The sequence below is a fragment of the Tenrec ecaudatus genome, chromosome 7 (genome assembly GCF_050624435.1).
Source record: "Tenrec ecaudatus isolate mTenEca1 chromosome 7, mTenEca1.hap1, whole genome shotgun sequence".
Taxonomy (NCBI): Eukaryota; Metazoa; Chordata; class Mammalia; order Afrosoricida; family Tenrecidae; genus Tenrec; species Tenrec ecaudatus.
This window is the reverse complement of record NC_134536.1, coordinates 61598729-61616701: the sequence shown is the minus strand read 5'-3', so window position 1 is coordinate 61616701 and position 17973 is coordinate 61598729. Positions and strand designations below refer to the sequence as shown.

The 17973-nt window shown below is 44.0% G+C and overlaps 1 protein-coding gene across 2 annotated transcripts; it reads left to right on the top strand.

Moving 5' to 3' along the window:
* The first annotated feature begins 1388 nt into the window (after positions 1 to 1388).
* Positions 1389 to 12735, top strand: GTF3C6 (general transcription factor IIIC subunit 6). 2 transcript variants are annotated; one of them, XM_075554667.1, is made up of 6 exons: positions 1389 to 1453; positions 2582 to 2662; positions 3333 to 3396; positions 3503 to 3550; positions 7925 to 8038; positions 11310 to 12735. In XM_075554667.1, the coding sequence occupies exons 1-6, from the start codon at positions 1406 to 1408 to the stop codon at positions 11603 to 11605; spliced, it is 651 nt and encodes a 216-aa protein (XP_075410782.1). In that variant the 5' UTR covers positions 1389 to 1405; the 3' UTR covers positions 11606 to 12735. The 2 variants fall into 2 exon arrangements, with proteins under 2 accessions (XP_075410782.1, XP_075410783.1); XM_075554668.1 differs by lacking the exon at positions 7925 to 8038.
* Positions 12736 to 17973: the final 5238 nt, after the last annotated feature.

Genomic DNA, 17973 nt, shown 5'->3' with positions numbered 1-17973 from the left:
TACAGCATTTGGGGTAATCTGATTAGAGTGTACATTGGTTGGGTCCGTTTCAACTTGATGCCAATTAACATTCACACAGCCCTCCTAGAGGCTGGGCCTCACCTACTTCGCAGGTGTTATCAGCAGAGCTCAGTCCCTGGCCCATGACATCATGCTTAGCAAAGTAGGTGAGCTAAAAAGAAAAAGGGTTCTAGAAAGAGGAATTCTGGTGTCATAGTTGTTATGCCTTGGCCCAATGACCACAAAGTCAGCCGTTTGAAGCCCCAGGTGCTCAAGGGGTGCAAGATGAAGCTTTGTACACCCATGCAGAAATCCAGGCTCGGAAACGCACAGGGGGTGGTTCTCCGACTCCACAGCACTCGACAATTTAACAATCCCAGGTGACACAAACGGCTGGCGCTGGACTGCCAACAGCAAGTGCCATCAGCAGCACCAAGGAAGAAAAGGACAGGTGATGTGCTTTCCTAAGATGACAGAAAGAGACCCGGGGGAGCAGTTCTACGGGCGCACCTGGGGTCACTGCATCCGAATCCATTCTCAGGCTCTAACCACCGGGCCGTGTTCCCGCAGCTAAAACCCAGACCGCTTGCCACGTTTTCAGCTCTCCTAGCTCGGCGAGTTCATGCGGTCCACTCGCATCGCAAGTTTAACGGAAATGTGCCTTCAAAATGACTCGGCGGGCGTTGAATTGAAACGAATGCTCCCACGAAAATGATGAGGACAAAGAATGTACAGATATGCTTTATACAATTGATGTATGTATATGCATGGATTGTGATAAGAGTTATATGAGCCCCTAATAAAATATTTTAAAAAAAGAATCGCCCAGAACAGTATGTTGGGGTTCACACAAAGCCTCTCCACCGTCCTGCTCCACGGTGGTTCCGTTGCCCGTCCGGGGGCGCCGTGGGCCCGGAGCCTGACGAGCACGAGGAAGGAAGGGAGCGGGCGGAGCAGGCAGGCCCGAGGCCTTGCGGAGGAGCGCGGACACCGCCGAGACGCTGGGGGGCGCCTCCGCCCCTTCTGGCCGGGGCGCTCGGCAAACCGAGACCGGAATGGCGTCACGAAGCGCCCGCCCCGACTCAAGAGGGAGGCGGCGGGGGGCGGGGTTAGGGAGGGGGACGCACCGCGGCGGCGGCGGGGATAGCGGGCGGGGCTAGGGTGAGAGGCGGTGGGGGCGGGACGCACCGCGGGAGCGGCGGGGCTAGCGGGCGGGGCTAGCGGGCGGGGCTAGCGGGCGGGGCTAGGGTGAGAGGCGGTGGGGGCGGGACGCACCGCGGGAGCGGCGGGGCTAGCGGGCGGGGCTAGCGGGCGGGGCTAGCGGGCGGGGCTAGCGGGCGGGGCTAGGGTGAGAGGCGGTGGGGCGGGGCTAGGGAGGGGGACGCACCTCCGCGGCGGCGCGATCATGGCGGCGGCGGAGAGTTGGGACTGCGAGGAGTGGGAAGAGGAGGAAGTAAGTGTGTGCCCCGTGCCGGGCCGGCGGTCTCGGGGGTGGCTTTGCCGACGGTTTGGCGCAGGCATTCCCGAAGCGGGGGGCTGGAGGGCGGCCCCCGGCTGCCGGTGCCTGCGAGAGTGGGGCCTCTACCCCGATTGCCGGTGTGGTCAGGGTGCGGGTACGAGGGGACGGCCTTAGCGAACGAACGCGCCGCCCCTCCTGGGGAGCAGGACCGCGCTTGCACTAGGGTTTGATCGCGGTGCTGTTTAAACTTCCTTTGTCGTCACTTTACGGCACGCTCATTCAGAGCCTGAATTCTGAACAGTAGGCGTAGGGAAGGCTGCGGCTTACAGAGCGCCCTAGCTCCATTTTGAGCCTCCACATGGGCTCAGCAGCCTGCGTTGACTTCGCTGACCACTCCTCTGCCGCGTGAACAGCTTTGCTCTGTGCTGCAGCTCTCCTGGCCCTTGACAACTTGCCTGGCGGGGCTTTGATGCAAACTAGTACTAGGTTGTGAATCACACCCCCACATCTCCCGCCGCTCCCCCCAATTGATCGGAGGACCCGGAACCAGCCTTGTAAACTTTCCTAGTTCGTTGGTGCATCCCAGTCATGGTCGCTTTCCCACTTTAGTAGACCCACCTTTTGTAATTCATTAATTTCCCGCCAATTGTAATTTTGTGACTTTCCTTTGTTTACGGACCACTTTAAATTATCAGATGGGTGTTAATCCTTCACTCTGACCTACTGCCCGGATTCTCAATTCTGACCCTTCCGGATATGGTGGAATTGCCCCTGTTGAGTAGGTGTGTGAGGCTATTAATTTTTATGGGAGCAGCCAACGTCATTTTTAACCCTCAGGTGGTTGTGAACTGCTGACTTTGAGGTTGGCAGCTCAGCTGCTCCCCTCGTTCTCCCTCGGAGCTGCTGGTATTTTTGAACTGCCAACCTTGGGGATCACAGCCCAATGGTACCCACTAGCCACACGATGATGGCTTCATATTGTGGGCTCCCTCAACCAGACGATTCGTTTATCTTTGCCTTCTTTGTTCTAAGACTTCGTAAAGGAGGCTCTGTGAAAAAACCATTGAATTTGGGATCTTTCCCCCCTTTGTGCTAATATGCTAACCCTCTTTCTTCCACCAGGAGCAGTTGGTTTTGGTGGAATTGTCAGGAATTATTGATTCAGACTTTCTCTCAAAATGTGAAAATAAATGCAAGATTTTGGTGAGTTTTCCAGAATTGGGATTGTTGTTGATTTTCTTCGGGTTAAAACTGGAAAGAATAGTGGAATAACTGGTCCCCAAAGATTAGTATATTTACTCCATGATAGAAAGCAGTGTACATTATAGAAGTACATGAAAGGACTATGGGAGCAGATAGGAGACTCCTGGATTCAGCTTGGGGGAATGTATGGCTGGAGTGAAAATGTTTAGAAGGGGTAAGATTTTAGTATATGTTGATACATAGTGATGCAGTATATTTGGAAAAAAATATGTGTTTTAGAACATTCGAGGGAAAGACAGTGAAGGAAGGAAAATCAGTTACCCACACACTGGAACAGGGAAGGAAGCCACCTAAGCAAGACCTCAAAGGCCTCGCTCACTCTGATGTTGACTTGCATCATTTGTTGACCTTTGTTTTTGTCACTTTAAAATCTTTTAGCTACTCGTGACTAAAAGTTTTGACAAAACTACCTGAGACATGAAGAGGATGTTGATTGATTAAGTGGTCTTCACTAGCTGCTGTGGACAAAGTAGTTTTAGCTTATATTGAATGTGCTGGGACAAGAAGCTCCAGAGGTTCATCAGTTTGGGAGAGCAGTCTCCTGGTTGCAAGGGTGCATGCTCCATGGCTTTTTCTAAAGGTGGTTTTATGATCCTATATTCTGTTGTAGGGGATTGACACTGAGAAGCCTATCATGCAGGTGGACAATTATGTCTTTGCTGGGGAGTATGAAGGTAGGAGGATAGCAGATAGATTGAATTCCACCACCACCCTTTTAAATATATATCTATGGTAGCGCTGCTGGTTTCGGAAAACAATTTTCCTCAAATTTTTCTGCAGACACTCTTGGGACCTGTGTTATATTTGAAGAAGATGGGGAGGAACATGGTAAGTGGTTGCTATACTGTCCCAACTATTTCACTCTGAAATGTTTCAAGCATGCTTATGTACAGTTAATATTAGCATCTCTTTTATCCATTGTCTTGTCTAGCTGTATCAAATACTACCATTTTGCCAATCTTGACTCAGATTATACTTAAAGCGTCCCAGTTACATTTGGAGCCCCTTGTCTCTCTCCAGACTTGTTCCCTATTTTCACTAGAGGTAATCCTTCCTGAATTTGATTACCTTTTCTGTCACCAGATTCTAAAAGGAGCTACTTTGTCTTTGTACTGTTTAAGACTGCCCCAGTGGTGTAGTGGGCCATGCACTAAGCTGCTAGTTACAAAGTTAAGTGGTTCGAACCTACCAGCTGCTTATCAAGAGAAATGAGGCTTCCTTCTACTTGTAAAGATTTAAGTCCCAGAAACCCAAAGGGGCAGTTCTACTCTGGGTCAGAAATGACTCCTTGGCAATGAGTGAATAAACCTTTTATATTACATAGTATATGTAAGAGTAGCCCTGGTGATATAGTGGCTATGTTGGGAGCAGCTGAAACCACCAGCTGCTCCTCAGAAGAAAGGTGAGGTCCAGCCCTAGAGATTCACTGGGCAGTCCTGCACTGTATGAGAGTGTTGCTGCGGACTCCGTGGCAGTGAGTTTCAAGTAGACACAAACCACAAACAGCATTGTTTTGTGTATTTCCTCTCAGTTTTCTAGCTCCGGGTATTTGTATATTTCACTATCATACTGTACTTTTGAAATCTTCAGTCCTTTTATGTCATAATTTTTTCCATTTGCTTTTAGCAACTTGGTATTAAGAGTACATTTCAGGGTCGGTCTCTTCTGACGTCCATTTTGTTTTTTTCTTTCATTCTTGTCTCTTTTTTTCATCTCGTGTATTTTATTGCTTTCTGTGAGGTATTATTTAATATATCTGTGAGGTATTATTTAATATATTTTAAATCATTTTATTGGGGCTCATAAAACTTCACAATCCATACATACGTCAATTGTGTAAAGCACACTTACACATTTGTTGCCCTCATCATTCTCAAAAATCTTGCTTTCCCCGCTTGGGCTCTTGGAATCAGCTCCTCATTTTTCTTTTTTTCTCCTCCTTTCCTGCTCCCCCATCCCTTGATTCTTGTCTTTTTCACGACTTTTTGCTTGCTCCTTATATTCCCTATTAACAAATCAAAACCACAATGAGATACCACTTCACCCTAATTAGACTGGTGATGATGAAAAATAAATAAAGACATTTTTCAAATCAGGAAAAAGTCTTGGAAAGAATGTGTAGAAATTGGAATTTTCATTTCTAGTTGGAACATAAAATGGTACAGCCACTGTGGAAACAGTTTGGCAGCTTCTCAAAGTCGAACGAACATAGAATTACCATCTCACTCACTGCCATTGCGTCAATTCTTACTCCTCATGGCCCTATAGTGAAGGGTGTAACCAACTGCTCTTGTGAGTTTCCAAGACTATTTTTTTCCCTAAATCATTTTATTGGGCGCTCATAGAGCTCTTAGCACAATTCATCCATCCATTCATTGTGTCAAGCACATTTGTACATTCATTGCCCTCATCATTCTCAAAACATTTGCTCTCCACTTAAGCTCCTGGCATCAGCTCATTTTTCCCCTCCCTCCCCGCTCCTCCCTTCCTTATGAACCCTTGGTAATTTATAAATTATTATTTTGTCATATCTTACACTGTCCGACGTCTCCCTTCACCCACTTTTCTGTTGTCTGTCACTCTACCCTCCTGGTATCGCCACTCACCACTGGTCCTGAAGGGATCATCCACCCTGTATTCCCTGTGTTTCCAGTTCCTATTTGTACCAGTGTACATCCTCTGGTCTAGCCAGATTTGTAAGGTAGAATTGGGATCATGGTAGTGGGGGGTGGGATGGAGGAAGCATTTAGGAACTAGAGGAAAGTTGTATGTTTCATCGTTGTTACACTGCAACCTGACTGGCTAGTCTCTTCCCTGTGACCCTTCCTGTTTTAGGGGATGTCCAATTGCCTACAGTTGGGTTTTGGGTTTCTACTCCACACACCCCCTCATTCACAATGATATGATTTTTTTGTTCTTTGATGCCTGATAACTGATCCCTTCGGCACCTTGTGAACACGCAGGCTGGTGTGCTTCTTCCATGTGAGTTTTGTTGCTTCTGAGCTAGTTGGCCGCTTGTTCACCTTCAAGCCTTTAAGACCCAGATGCTATATCTTTTGATAGCCAGGCACCATTAGCTTTCTTCACATGTACTTATTCACTCGCTTTGTCTAAAGCGATTGTGTCAGGAAGGTGAGCATCATGGAATGCCAGTTTAATAGAACAAAGTATTCTTGCATTGAGGAAGTACTTGAGTGGAGGCCCAATGTCCCTCTGCTACCTTAATACTAAATCTGTGCATATATGCACATAGATCTATTTCCACATCCTCATATATAAGTGCATTTGCATATGTACATGCCTGTATTTAGGTCTCTATAAATGCTCTTTCCTCTATTTCCTTTTACTTTCCTCTTGTCCCACTATCATGTTCAGCCTTCATTAGAGTTTCCGTAATTCCTCTTGATTACATTACCCTGGATCACACCCTACCAAGCCTCCTATACCCTCCTCACCACCGATTTGGATCACTTGTTGTTCCATTGTCCCTGGGTTTGTTAACACCACTACCTTTCCTCCCACCTCCCCTTCTCTCATGCAAGACTAACTATTGGGAGTTGAAAGCCCTGTCTTTCTTCCACGGAGTAGCTGGTGGTTTTGAACTACTGACTTTGCATTTAGCAGCTGATGCATCCCTAGTACACTGCTAGAGCTCCTGGGATTAACGTGTGACCCCGTAATTCCGATCCTAGCTACTTACCCAGGGAAGTGAAGGCAGCAGTACAGATAGAACCTGTGGATTCGTGCTTAGTTCTTTTCCCAAGTCCAAAGGCCAACAGATGAATGTGGATAAGGACAGTGTGATAGATATTGTAATATTAAACCAAAAAATACATATTACTGTCATTGAGTTGATTCTGACTCCTCGTGACCCCAGCACAGGGTAGAACTGCCCTTGTGGGTTTATGGGAGAGAAAGCCTTGTCTTTGTTTTGAGGAGTGGCTGGAATATCATACGCCTCTAAATAGAAAAGAAGTTGTGATGCAGGCCACAGTGTGGATGAAGCTTGAAAACATCATGCTGAGCAAAATCAGGCACAAAAGGAAACACTGCATCATCTCAATAAAAATAAGCAAAAAATTGGCACAGGTTACCAGAAATGAGAAAGGGGTGGGGGTGGGGGAGCCAGGATGATATGTAGGCATTGAATTGATTTAATGATAGTAGTGTGTTTTGAATTAGGAGAGTGATAAATGACACAATATGAAAATATGTAATCACTCATTGAGTTGTAAATGTGGAAGTTGTTACGTTGGTTTAAAAAGAAAAATGCTTCCATGAATATTCTTTTATATATATATATATCACTTTATACATGTGTAAAAAGGTCATAACTTTTCCTTGCTAACCTAATGAGTGTATCTTCAACTCTATTAAGTTGAACCATATTAAATTACCACTTTTAGTTGGGTATAGATAATTCCATATGGTTTAGTCAAAGATACCAATATGTATGTCTGAAATGTATCAGCTTATACTCACAGCTGTATGTATGTGTATACACACACACACACTTCCTTGACTCTGCCTCCTTCTACTCTGTAGTTTTCTAAAAAGCTTATTTCTAGGCAGTTGTTGTTTCCCCGCCCCCCTCGTGAACTGGGTTCCCCCGTATAACCCTCATGAGCTGGGTCATTTCACTCCAGCCTTGGGCTTAAAATAGTGGGTTTGACTCTGGTCTTCCATTTTGAGTGAATTTTAGACCTCATTACCAAACAAAAACTCATTGCCACCAAGTCAATTCCAACACAAAGCAACCCTATAGGACAAGGTAGAGCTATCCTTTGGGTTTCCAAGGCTAAATGTTTACAGGAGTAGACAGCTTCATCTTTCTCCCACAGAGCGACTGATGGGTTTGAACTACTGGCCTTGTTCCTAACAGCTCAGTGCACAGCCTACCACAACACCTGGGCTCCTAGAACTCATGATCTGTGGAGTCAAATTGCTACTTCAAGGCGTGAGTCTAGTAGGCTCAGGGCTTTAATCTCATTATAACCTTGCTGTTTTTAAGTCTGGTTGGACCTTTGGTTGTTAAGGTTTTCTTTTTTTCTGTACTTGGAGCTGAAAAGTTGAAGTAAACTTTAAATTACAGTATCTTGACATGAAATACTTTTAATATAACTCCGTAAACTGAGACTATCCAGACTTAACATGATTCTTTGATGTGTCAGTCAGTATGATAATTTTCATTTTATGTCCTAGTGGATGCCGAAGGCAATAATAAAACAATGTTAAAATACAAATGCCATACAATGAAGAAGCTCAACATGACGAGAACTCTTCTGACAGAAAAAAAGGAAGGAGAAGAAAACATAGGTTAGTTCAGTTGATTTTCTGAAAATAGGCGATTCAACATGGGCTTTAACAATGACATATTGCTGCCAGAACATTCCCTAGTTTTTTTTTTTTGTGTTTGAAATTCTTTCTTTTTTTGAATTTTTTAAAAAATTTATTTTAACAATTTATTCACAGTTCATACATATACATACATCAATTGTATAAAGTACATCTGTACAGTCTTTGCCCTAATCATTTTTTTCTCTTTTCTTCTTTTACATTTTATTAGGGACTCATACAACTCTTACCACAATCCATACATATACATACATCAATTGTATAAAGCACATCCATACATTCCCTGCCCCAATCATTCTCAAGGCATTTGCTCTCCACTTAAGCCCCTTGCATCAGGTCCTCTTTTTTTTCCCCTCCCTCCCCATTCCCCCCTCCCTCATATGCCCTTGGTAATTTATACATCGTTATTTTGTCATCATTCCCTGGTTCTTATAGTAGTAACTACATGTACTATGTTTAATATATTAAATTTGCGGTATTCCATAAAAAGTAACAAGCATAGATTTAAAACTCAGTGGAACTATAATATAGCAATGGGCAAGGGGGGCAGGTAAGAAATCTCTCTGGTATTTTCTTGTCGTTAGAAACAACTTTTAAGAGATTTGCCAAAAAACTATGATTTCCAACCCAAAGAGACTTCAGTCTTTTTTTTTTTATTATTAAGGAAGACTTCCTTGTAATCGGAGAAAATATGGCAGCAGGACTCCTGGATTCCTAAAGTGTAACCCCAGGGAATCCTGTAGGAACTTTTGGCAGGTGCAACAACCTTTTTCAAAAAGCTTACAATTAGGAGAAATTGGTTTTATGTGTAGTTGAGACTCTAGTATCACTGGTTGTTGGTCCTAAGGCTAGTTCTTAATCAGCATCCATTGAGTGCCCTTCAGTTGCTGGATGTCACCGACTAGAGACGTTTTAGACCACTGCTTCTTGAACTCATAGCAGGCACATGTTGTAAAACGCAAATAACTGCTCGGTGCTTTGAAGGCTCGATGGAAAATTTGAAACTTGGACAAATATGGCTCCAGTGATGAGCATTCCTAACTTGGTACACTTTAAACTAGGAATAAATATTTGAAGGTAGCTAAAGTACCACCTTGTCTATGGCACCCTGCAGACTTAAGAGGCAGAAGGAGGTACCTGAAATTCTAGAATGCACGTGGAAGCAGACAGATAATAGATAAGCTTGGCTATGAGTTAGACACTATTTCTAAAGGAAGTTTTAGGGCTTTCTTTTCCAATAGTCTTTAATAATCCCATTATCTTTGGAAAGGTAGCGTATTTCCTTTAATAGTTGGTTAGCAACCAACTAATTTGAGGTTCTAATGGTCATCTAATGCTGAGGAAGCAGTAACCTCTACAACTTACAAAGATATGAAACAACAAAATCCACTAGCTTGTGTGATCCCGATGAGTCTCGAATTTGGGAGCCTCGTAGCTGGGTGGTTCTGGTTCAGGACCTCCCCGGAGTTTATGTTGAGGTATGTTGGGTGGGGCCTTAATCATCTAAGGCTAGAAGACCTGATTGACAGACAGCTTACTCATATGACTGGCAAGTTTATGCTGGCTCTTGGCTGGGGCCTCATTTCCTTGCCACATGCAACATGGACCTCCTCAGCGAACTGCTTGAGCCTGGTAGTTAACTTCTAGGCTTGATCCATGAGAGCAGTGTCTTATGATCTAGCATCAGAAGTTACCCGTTACCCTAATGTAGTGTAGGAGGGGGTTATCCCCCTGGAGTCAGTTCCAACTCATAGTGACCTTAGGACAGAATCTGATCATCCCAGAGAGTCCCCAAGGCAGTAAATCTTGAAGGAAGCCACTACTGTCACATCTTTCTCCTACAGAGGAGCTGACGTGTTCAAAAGCTTACCTGTAGGCTAGCAGCCAACCACTCTAAGCACTCTGCTACCAGGGCTCCTTTGCTACCACACAGGAGCATCGATGCCAATAGTGAGGGGCGCTGGAGGCCATCTTGGAGGCTGGCTACCAAATGTGGCGCTGTGCTAGAGACAGAACACAATAAAGACGGGAGACACTCAATAGATATGGGTGACTGTGACTACACCCATTCCATTCAACTTACTGTTTATAGTGTGTCTATATACGGAGTACTTTGTTAAATAACAGCAGTGAAATACAGCTTCCAGATTTAAAGCCCAAGTGACTGGGAAAGTAATGTTATTATAAGGAAAACAGTAGGTAAGTCAACACAGCTGGAGGAGAGTTGCAAAGAAAAGGATCAATTTATTTTTGATGAGAGACTGTGGAATAGCACAAAGATGACATGAAGTTAGCAGTGAAGCAGTTTCATTAAATAAACAGCTACAGAGGAGTTAGCTGATGTTGGGGAGTAGGAACAGCACAGTATCTTCGAGATAGCCAAGGGAGTGTTAAAGGTTGAGAGTAAATAATTTGAGCTTGCTGAAGAAGTGATGGAGGTGTCATTACAAATGTTTAAAAGGGTAATAAAGAAGAAAAACTCAGTAGCATTCCTGGAGAAATTCTAGGAGACTCGTTGAGAGATTAAGGCGTTGACAGCAAATACAGAAAGAAACAAAAGATTATTTATTTAGAAACGATTATTTTCACAAGTAGATGTTTTACCTTAAGATGACATGGAAGTCTTGACTTGGAAGACCATAAAGTAGTAGTATCCATTATATTATGAAATTGAGTAGGCAAGGAAAATATTGTAGCGTTTTCTTTAAGGCAGCGGATCTTAACCTGTGGGTCACAACCCCTTTGAACGACCCAGTTATGAAGTAGCAACGAAAATAATGTTATGGTTGGGGGAGTCACCACAACATGAGGAACTATATTAAAGGGTTGCAGCATTAGGAAGGTTGAGAACCACTGCTTTAAGGCATGAGAAGGTAGTAAGAACTCAAATTATTTCTCAGAATGAGAAGCTAATTGAACCTCTGGAAAGAGTGCTGAGAATATCAAATCGAGTTGATTATGTTTATTGCTTTTTAATGAAGCCTATCCTACAGTGATTTTTGATGAAACATCCTAAAGTGTCCATGGAAGATGGAACTTACATGATTTTATCAGTTATAGCCACCATGCCATTCCTTAGTATTTGCTGGGGTTTTACTTTGACATGTATTTATGGGATAAAAATTTAAAGAAAAACATAATCAATATGATTAATTTAACAAAACTTAAATAAATAAAATTTTTGCGTGTTTTTTTTTTTCTCTTGGCGTGCCTTCTCCACGCCTCAAATTAGGTGGTGTGGAATGGCTGCGTATCAGTGATGGTGATTCCTCCAATAGACCCAGCATGATTTGTAGCTTTCTACATGAAGACGAAGACATGGTTGCTTCAGCTCCACACAAATCTCTAGAGTTGAAGGAGCAAGATATTCAAATGAAAGATAATTCAGATCTGAGTTACGAACAGGAGAAACCACTGCACTTAGATATAGAGGATTCGAGTCCTCTTATCGAGATCCCTTCTTTTGATACAGAAGGGTTTGTTTTTATGGATTCTCAAGATGGTGCGTTGGAAGCCACTCCTCGATGAAATGTTCCTCCTAATACCGCATATCTTGAACTTGGTAGTTTTTACAACTGTAGGTTCCATCTATTTTATTCTTTTTGTTGGCTTTCTAATGATAGCAAAACCTAATATAGCAGTCATTCCAAGAGCAAGCATGAATTGAATTAAAAACCAAACTCCAAACTGGCTAAATTAATCCTAGACTCATCTCTGATGAATCCTTTAAATTTGGTTGTTTTACTAAGGTAAGTATATTAGTTTTTAATTACAAATACCATAAATTACCATAAACTTGTGTTTTTGGCTACCATGGAGTCACAGTTAATGGTGGTTGACCCCAGGTACAATGGGATTGGGAGGAGAGTGAAGATTCTTCTGGCTGAAAAGCTTGATGCTACTGTGCATCAGACTGCATCTCTTGCTCTGTAAACTGCACAGTTAAGTGAGCCCGGTGCCAGAGTAGATCTCACAAAGCTTCCTGGGTCCTGTGAGTGTGGACGTCATGCCAATCCTGTGACTGCTGCTGCTGCCCAGGCAGAGAGTGCATTGCCACCGCTGACCTCGCCGCCTTTTGTGTGGGAGAGAAAGAGACTTCTCTTGGTTCAGTCACTCTGGTACAGCCAAACTTACTCCTAATGGATACATTATACATTTTTTAAAACAAAAAAAGTCTAGAGAAGTATCAAGAAGTAGAGTGGAAGATTCTTGAGATTGTTAATCCTACAAAGGAAATTGATCCAGACCAGGGGTCCTCAAACTATGGCCCATGGGCCACATGCGGTCTGCTGAGGACATTATCCGGCTTGCCGGGTGTTTTTGCCTCGTTTGCTTTTTTGCTTCAAAATAAGATATGTGCAGTGTGCTTAGGAATTTGTTCATAGTTTTTTTTTTTAACTATAGTCTGGCCCTCCCAATGGCATGAGGGACAGAGAACTGGCCCCTGTTTAAAAAGTTTGAGGACCGCTGATCTAGATTATCATAAGTTCTGATAGAATCACCTCGATGTCACTGAATGAGTAACCTTATGTTGGAAAAGGAGAATAAACTCTTAAAATTCTGGAGAGAAGGTAGTGTGCTTTAACTCCCTATCTGTTAATAAGGAGAAATGTGTGAAATTGACTCAAATAAAGTCTGATTTTTCAAATATGTGCATAGCATTTTGTGACACTAAAATTTTATATGCAAATTTCTCAGCCATTGATCAACTCACTGTCATATGATCTTACTGGAATTACTTACAAACTAATCTTAGAACCAGAGTCTCTATGAGTGTCATAATAACTACTACTTTTGATCCTGAATGAAATGAGTCGCTTTTGCTTACACACACTGATATTCTACCTAAAATGGTCATCTTATTAAGGTACATCATGGAGAATTCTTCATGGCCATTAAAGAAATATTTGAAAATTCACCCATTTGTTCATATGTTAAGACTGCTAACTGCAAGGTTCGTGGTTCAAACACCAATTGCTTGTAGTCATAGAGATTTAAATACGGACATATAAAGATGTACATATATTTATATATGACAAGGGGGGAATAGATCTATGTATATATATTTATAGGTTTAGTATTAAGGAAACAGATGGACAGTGGGCCCCTGCTCAAGTACTCCCTCAACACAAGGACACTTTGTTCTAACAATTTGGCAGTCTGAGATGCTCACCTGCCTGGCATGATCGCTGAAGACAAGGGGTGCACAAGCAAATGTGAAGAAAGGTGATAGTGCCTGGCTACCAAAAGGTATAGCACCTGAAGTCTTAAAGACCTGAAGATAAACAAGCAGCCATCTAGCTGAGAGACAACAAAACCCACATGGAAGAAGCATACCGGCCTGTCCCGACTCAATCACTGAGGACAAAGTGGGTGCCTAAGCAAATGTGAACAAAGCTGATGGTGCCTGGCTATTAAATGATATAGCATCAGGGGGTCTCAAAGGCTTGAAGACAAACAGGCGGCCATTTAGCTAAGAAACAACAAAGCCCACAAGAAGCACACCAGCCTGCCCCGACGTAAACGCTGAAGACAAAGCAGGTGCATGGGCAAGTGCAGTGAAGAAAGCTGATGGTGCCCAGTTGTCAAAATATATAGAATCTGGGGTCCCATAGGCTGGAAGATAAACAAGGGACCATCTAACTGAAAAACAACAGCCCACATGGAAAATGCACACCAGCCTGTGAGAAGACAAGGCATCGAAGATTTCAGGTATCAGGCATCAAAGACCAAAAAAAATACCATTGTGAATGAGGGGGAGTGCAGAGTGGGAACCCAGGGCCCATCTGGGGGAAATTGGACATCCCCTTGCAGAAGGGCTGTGGGGAGGTGACAAGCCAGTCACTGCAGTGTAGCAACAACAAAACACAATTTTCCTCTAGTTCTTAAATGGTACCAGGAGTGCTTCTAGAGAAATAAACTAAATATGGATTTCTTAAATTGGCTTTCTAACCTATTTATTCTTGACGTGGATACGTCTACCACCCGTACTAATCCATGGTGTGAAATAGCAAAGATATTAGCTAAAGTAGATGACGTGCTGGATAAGGGAGATGCTCTAGGCAAATCGTATATTTGATATTTTCCAGTTTTGTGATAATGACAAGTATAGGGAAGCTGGTTGGCTGGTCCTTCGTAATTAATGTAAAGTGTAATTAAGGAGAGGGATGATCTCAGAGCCTCAAAAGCACGCCTCAGGTGCAGACTAACATTTGAAAACGTCCATCTGTGCTACAAAGGAGAGCCTTCTCTAGTAAAAGAGCTGACATTGCTGAGAACCAGGTCCAGAGTCTCTGTATGAGTGGCTGAATTACAACGGCAGCTGAATTGCAGATCAAGAGTAGTGTCTGAAACCAAATAAGGGCATTAATAGAGAAAAGTTGGGACCCTGAAACATGGGATGGGAACATACGGGCTGATGATCCAGAAGAGGATATTGAGCCTTTACAAACACCTGAGCAGATTAGCCAAACTATTCGAGTTGATAAGCCAGGTGGGGCTGCATCAGTAGCATTACCTGAGGAAGATGCCTTGCAAGATACTGCTGAGAGCACCCAGGAAACACCCTCACCACCCATTATTTCCGCTAGACCTGTCACTAAAATTAAGTCTCAGAAATCTAAAGGTGAGGTTTAGAGGATTATCCAAGAAGTGCGCTACACAAAGACCTGCTCGAGTTCTCAAATACGTACAAGCAAAAGCCTGGAGAATGTCCCTGGGAATGGTTACTAAGGGCGTGGGATACTGGTGCATGAAATGTAATATTAGACCAGTCTGAGTTTCTGGATATGGGACCCCTAAGCACAGACTCTTCTTTCAATGTCTCTGCGAGACAGGCTAAAAAAGGATCCAAGTCTTTATTTGGTTGGTTCAATTAAGCATGGACTGCCAGATGGCCTAGATTAGACCAACTTGAAGTACCTGACCTACCTTGGTACACTGTAGAGGAAGGCATCCAAAAGCTTAGAGAAATTGGTATGTTAGAATGGATCTATCAAGATATTCCCATAGACCCAAAAAGGGGGTGTCCTGAAGACATACTCTTTACCACAACCATAAGGAACAAGTTTGTGAAGTGGGCCCCAGCATCTCTTAAGTCTCCTGTAATTGCTATTTTATGTGCACCAGGATTAACAGTGGGCACTGCCCTAAGCGAACTCCGACATTTGCCCACAATGGGGCTGATTGGTCCCCGTGATGGTAGAAGGCAGGTGTCAGCACTGAATCAACAGAGACAGGGTGGGCGTGGTTATAATAGACAACACGTTTTCAATAATAAAGCAACCTGTCTAGTGTGGAATTATGGCATTGGCTACTTAGCCACGGTGTCCCTAGGAATGAAATAGATGGGAAGGCTACTAAATATTTACGTGATCTGTACAGGCGAAAGAATGGTAGATCAGGTGAACAGCAGAATAGACAGTCACGATCGCTCAATCAAATCCCAGAACTGAGCCAGTTTACAGACCCACAACCCCTTGAATGAAGGGGAGGCCGGGTCCCTTGTAAGGAGGATCCTGCTACATCACTGAAGGTTTATACTGTTAGTCTTTCTTCTAGCCTTTCCCCAAGGGACCTGCGGCCTTTCACAAGTGACTTCACTGGGGGAAGGAAATAAACTTTTCGGGGATTACTAGACACCGGCTCAAAACTGACACTAATTCCAGGAGACCCAAAATGTTTCGAAGGCCAACCAATCAGAGTGGGGGCTTATGGAGGTCAAGTTATCAATGGAGTTTTAGCTCAAGTACGCCTCACTGTGGGTCCCGTAGGCCCCCGGACACATCCTGTGGTTATTTCCCCAGTTCCAGAATGCATCATTGGAATAGACATACTTAGTAACTGGCAGAACCCCATATTGGATCCCTAAAATGTGGAATAAGGGCTATCATGCTAGGAAAGGCCAAGTGGACAGCATTAGAATTGCCATTACCTAGGAAAATAGTAAACCAAAAGCAGTACCGCATTCCTGGAGGGATTGCAGAGATCAGTGCCACCATCAAAGACTTGAAAGATGCAGGGGTGGTGATTCCTACTACATCCCCATTTAATTCACCAGTTTGGCCTGTAAAGAAGACAGATGGATCCTGGAGAATGACAGTGGATTATCGTAAACTTAACCAGGTGGTGACTCCAATTGCAGCTGCTGTCCCAGATGTGATTACATTGCTGGAGCAAATTAATACTTCTCCTGGTACATGGTATGCAGCTATTGATCTGGCTAATGCCTTCTTCTCAATACCAGTCTCAAAGGACCACCAGAAGCAGTTTGCCTTCACCTGGCAGGGGCAACAATATACTTTCACAACTCTCCCCCAGGGGTACATCAACTCTTCTGCCCTGGGCCATAATTTAGTCTGAAGGGACCTTGACCACCTGTCTATCCTACAAAATGTCACACTGGTCCATTATGCTGATTGGACCCACTAAGGAGGATGTATCAAAGACTCTCGATTCATTGGTACAATATCGGCATACAAGGGGTTGGGAAATTAACCCAACAAAGATTCAGGTACCCTCCACATCAGTAAAATTTCTTGGGGTCCAGTGGTGTGGGGCATGTCGAGATATTCCTACTAAAGTGAAGGATAAGCTATTACATTTAGCTCCCCCAACAACTAAACAATAGGCACAATGCCTAGTGGGCCTCTTTGGATTTTGGAGGCAACATATTCCTCACTTGGGTGTTCTACTTCGACCTATTTATCAAGTGACACGAAAAGCCTCCATTTTTGAGTGGGGCCCAGAACAAGAAAAGGCTCTTCAACAAGTTCAGCTGCTGTGCAAGCTGCTTTGCCACTGGGACCAAATGATCCAGCTGAGCCAATGGTGCTAGAGGTGTCAGTTGTAGATAAAGATGCAGTGTGGAATCTTTGGCAGACCCCTATTGGTGAATCACGGCGTAGAACATTGGGATTTTGGAGTAAAGTCTTGCCATCCTCTGCCAACAACTACTCCCCCTTTGAAAAACAGCTGTTGGCCTGTTACTGGGCCTTGGTGGAGACTGAACGCCTCACCATGGGCCATCAAGTCACCATGAGGCCTGAATTACCTATCATGAACTGGGTATTGTCTGACCCACGTAATCATAAAGTTGGACATGCGCAGCAACACTCCATTGTTAAATGGAAGTGGTATATACGAGATCGGGCCAAAGCAGGACCTGAAGGAACAAGTAAGCTGCATGAAGAAGTGGCCCAAATGCCCACAGTCTCCACTCCTGTCACATTGCCTCCTTTCTGCCAGTCTGCACCTATGGCCTCCTGGGGAGTTCCTTACCATACTTTAAGTGAAGACCAAAAAAGTCATGCTTGGTTTACGGATGGCTCTGCACGATATGCAGGTGCCACTCGTAAGTGGACAGCATCAGCACTACAGCCCCTTTCTGGGGTCTCCCTAAAGGACAGTGGTGAAGGGAAATCTTCCCAATGGGCAGAACTTCAAGCAGTGCACCTGGCCGGCCGTTCAGTTTGCATATAAGGAAAAAATGGCAGGATGTGAGACTGTATATTGATTCATGGGCTGTGGCTAATGGCTTGGCTGGATGGTCAGGGAATTGGAAGGACCATGATTGGAAAATTGGTGACAAGGAGGTGTGGGGAAGAGGTATGTGGATAGACCTCTCTGAATGGGCCAAGAAAGTAAAGTTAATTGTGTCTCATGTGAACGTTCACCAAAGGATTACCTCTGAAGAGGAGGACTTTAATAATCAAGTGGAGACTGGTCCTCCTCTTTCCTCTGCCACTCCTGTTATGGCCCAATGGGCACATGAACAAAGTGGACATGGCTGCAGGGATGGAGGTTATGCATGGGCACAGCAACATGGACTTCCACTCACCAAGGCTGACTTGGCCACTGCCACTGCTGTGTGTCCCATTTGCCAGCAACAGAAACCA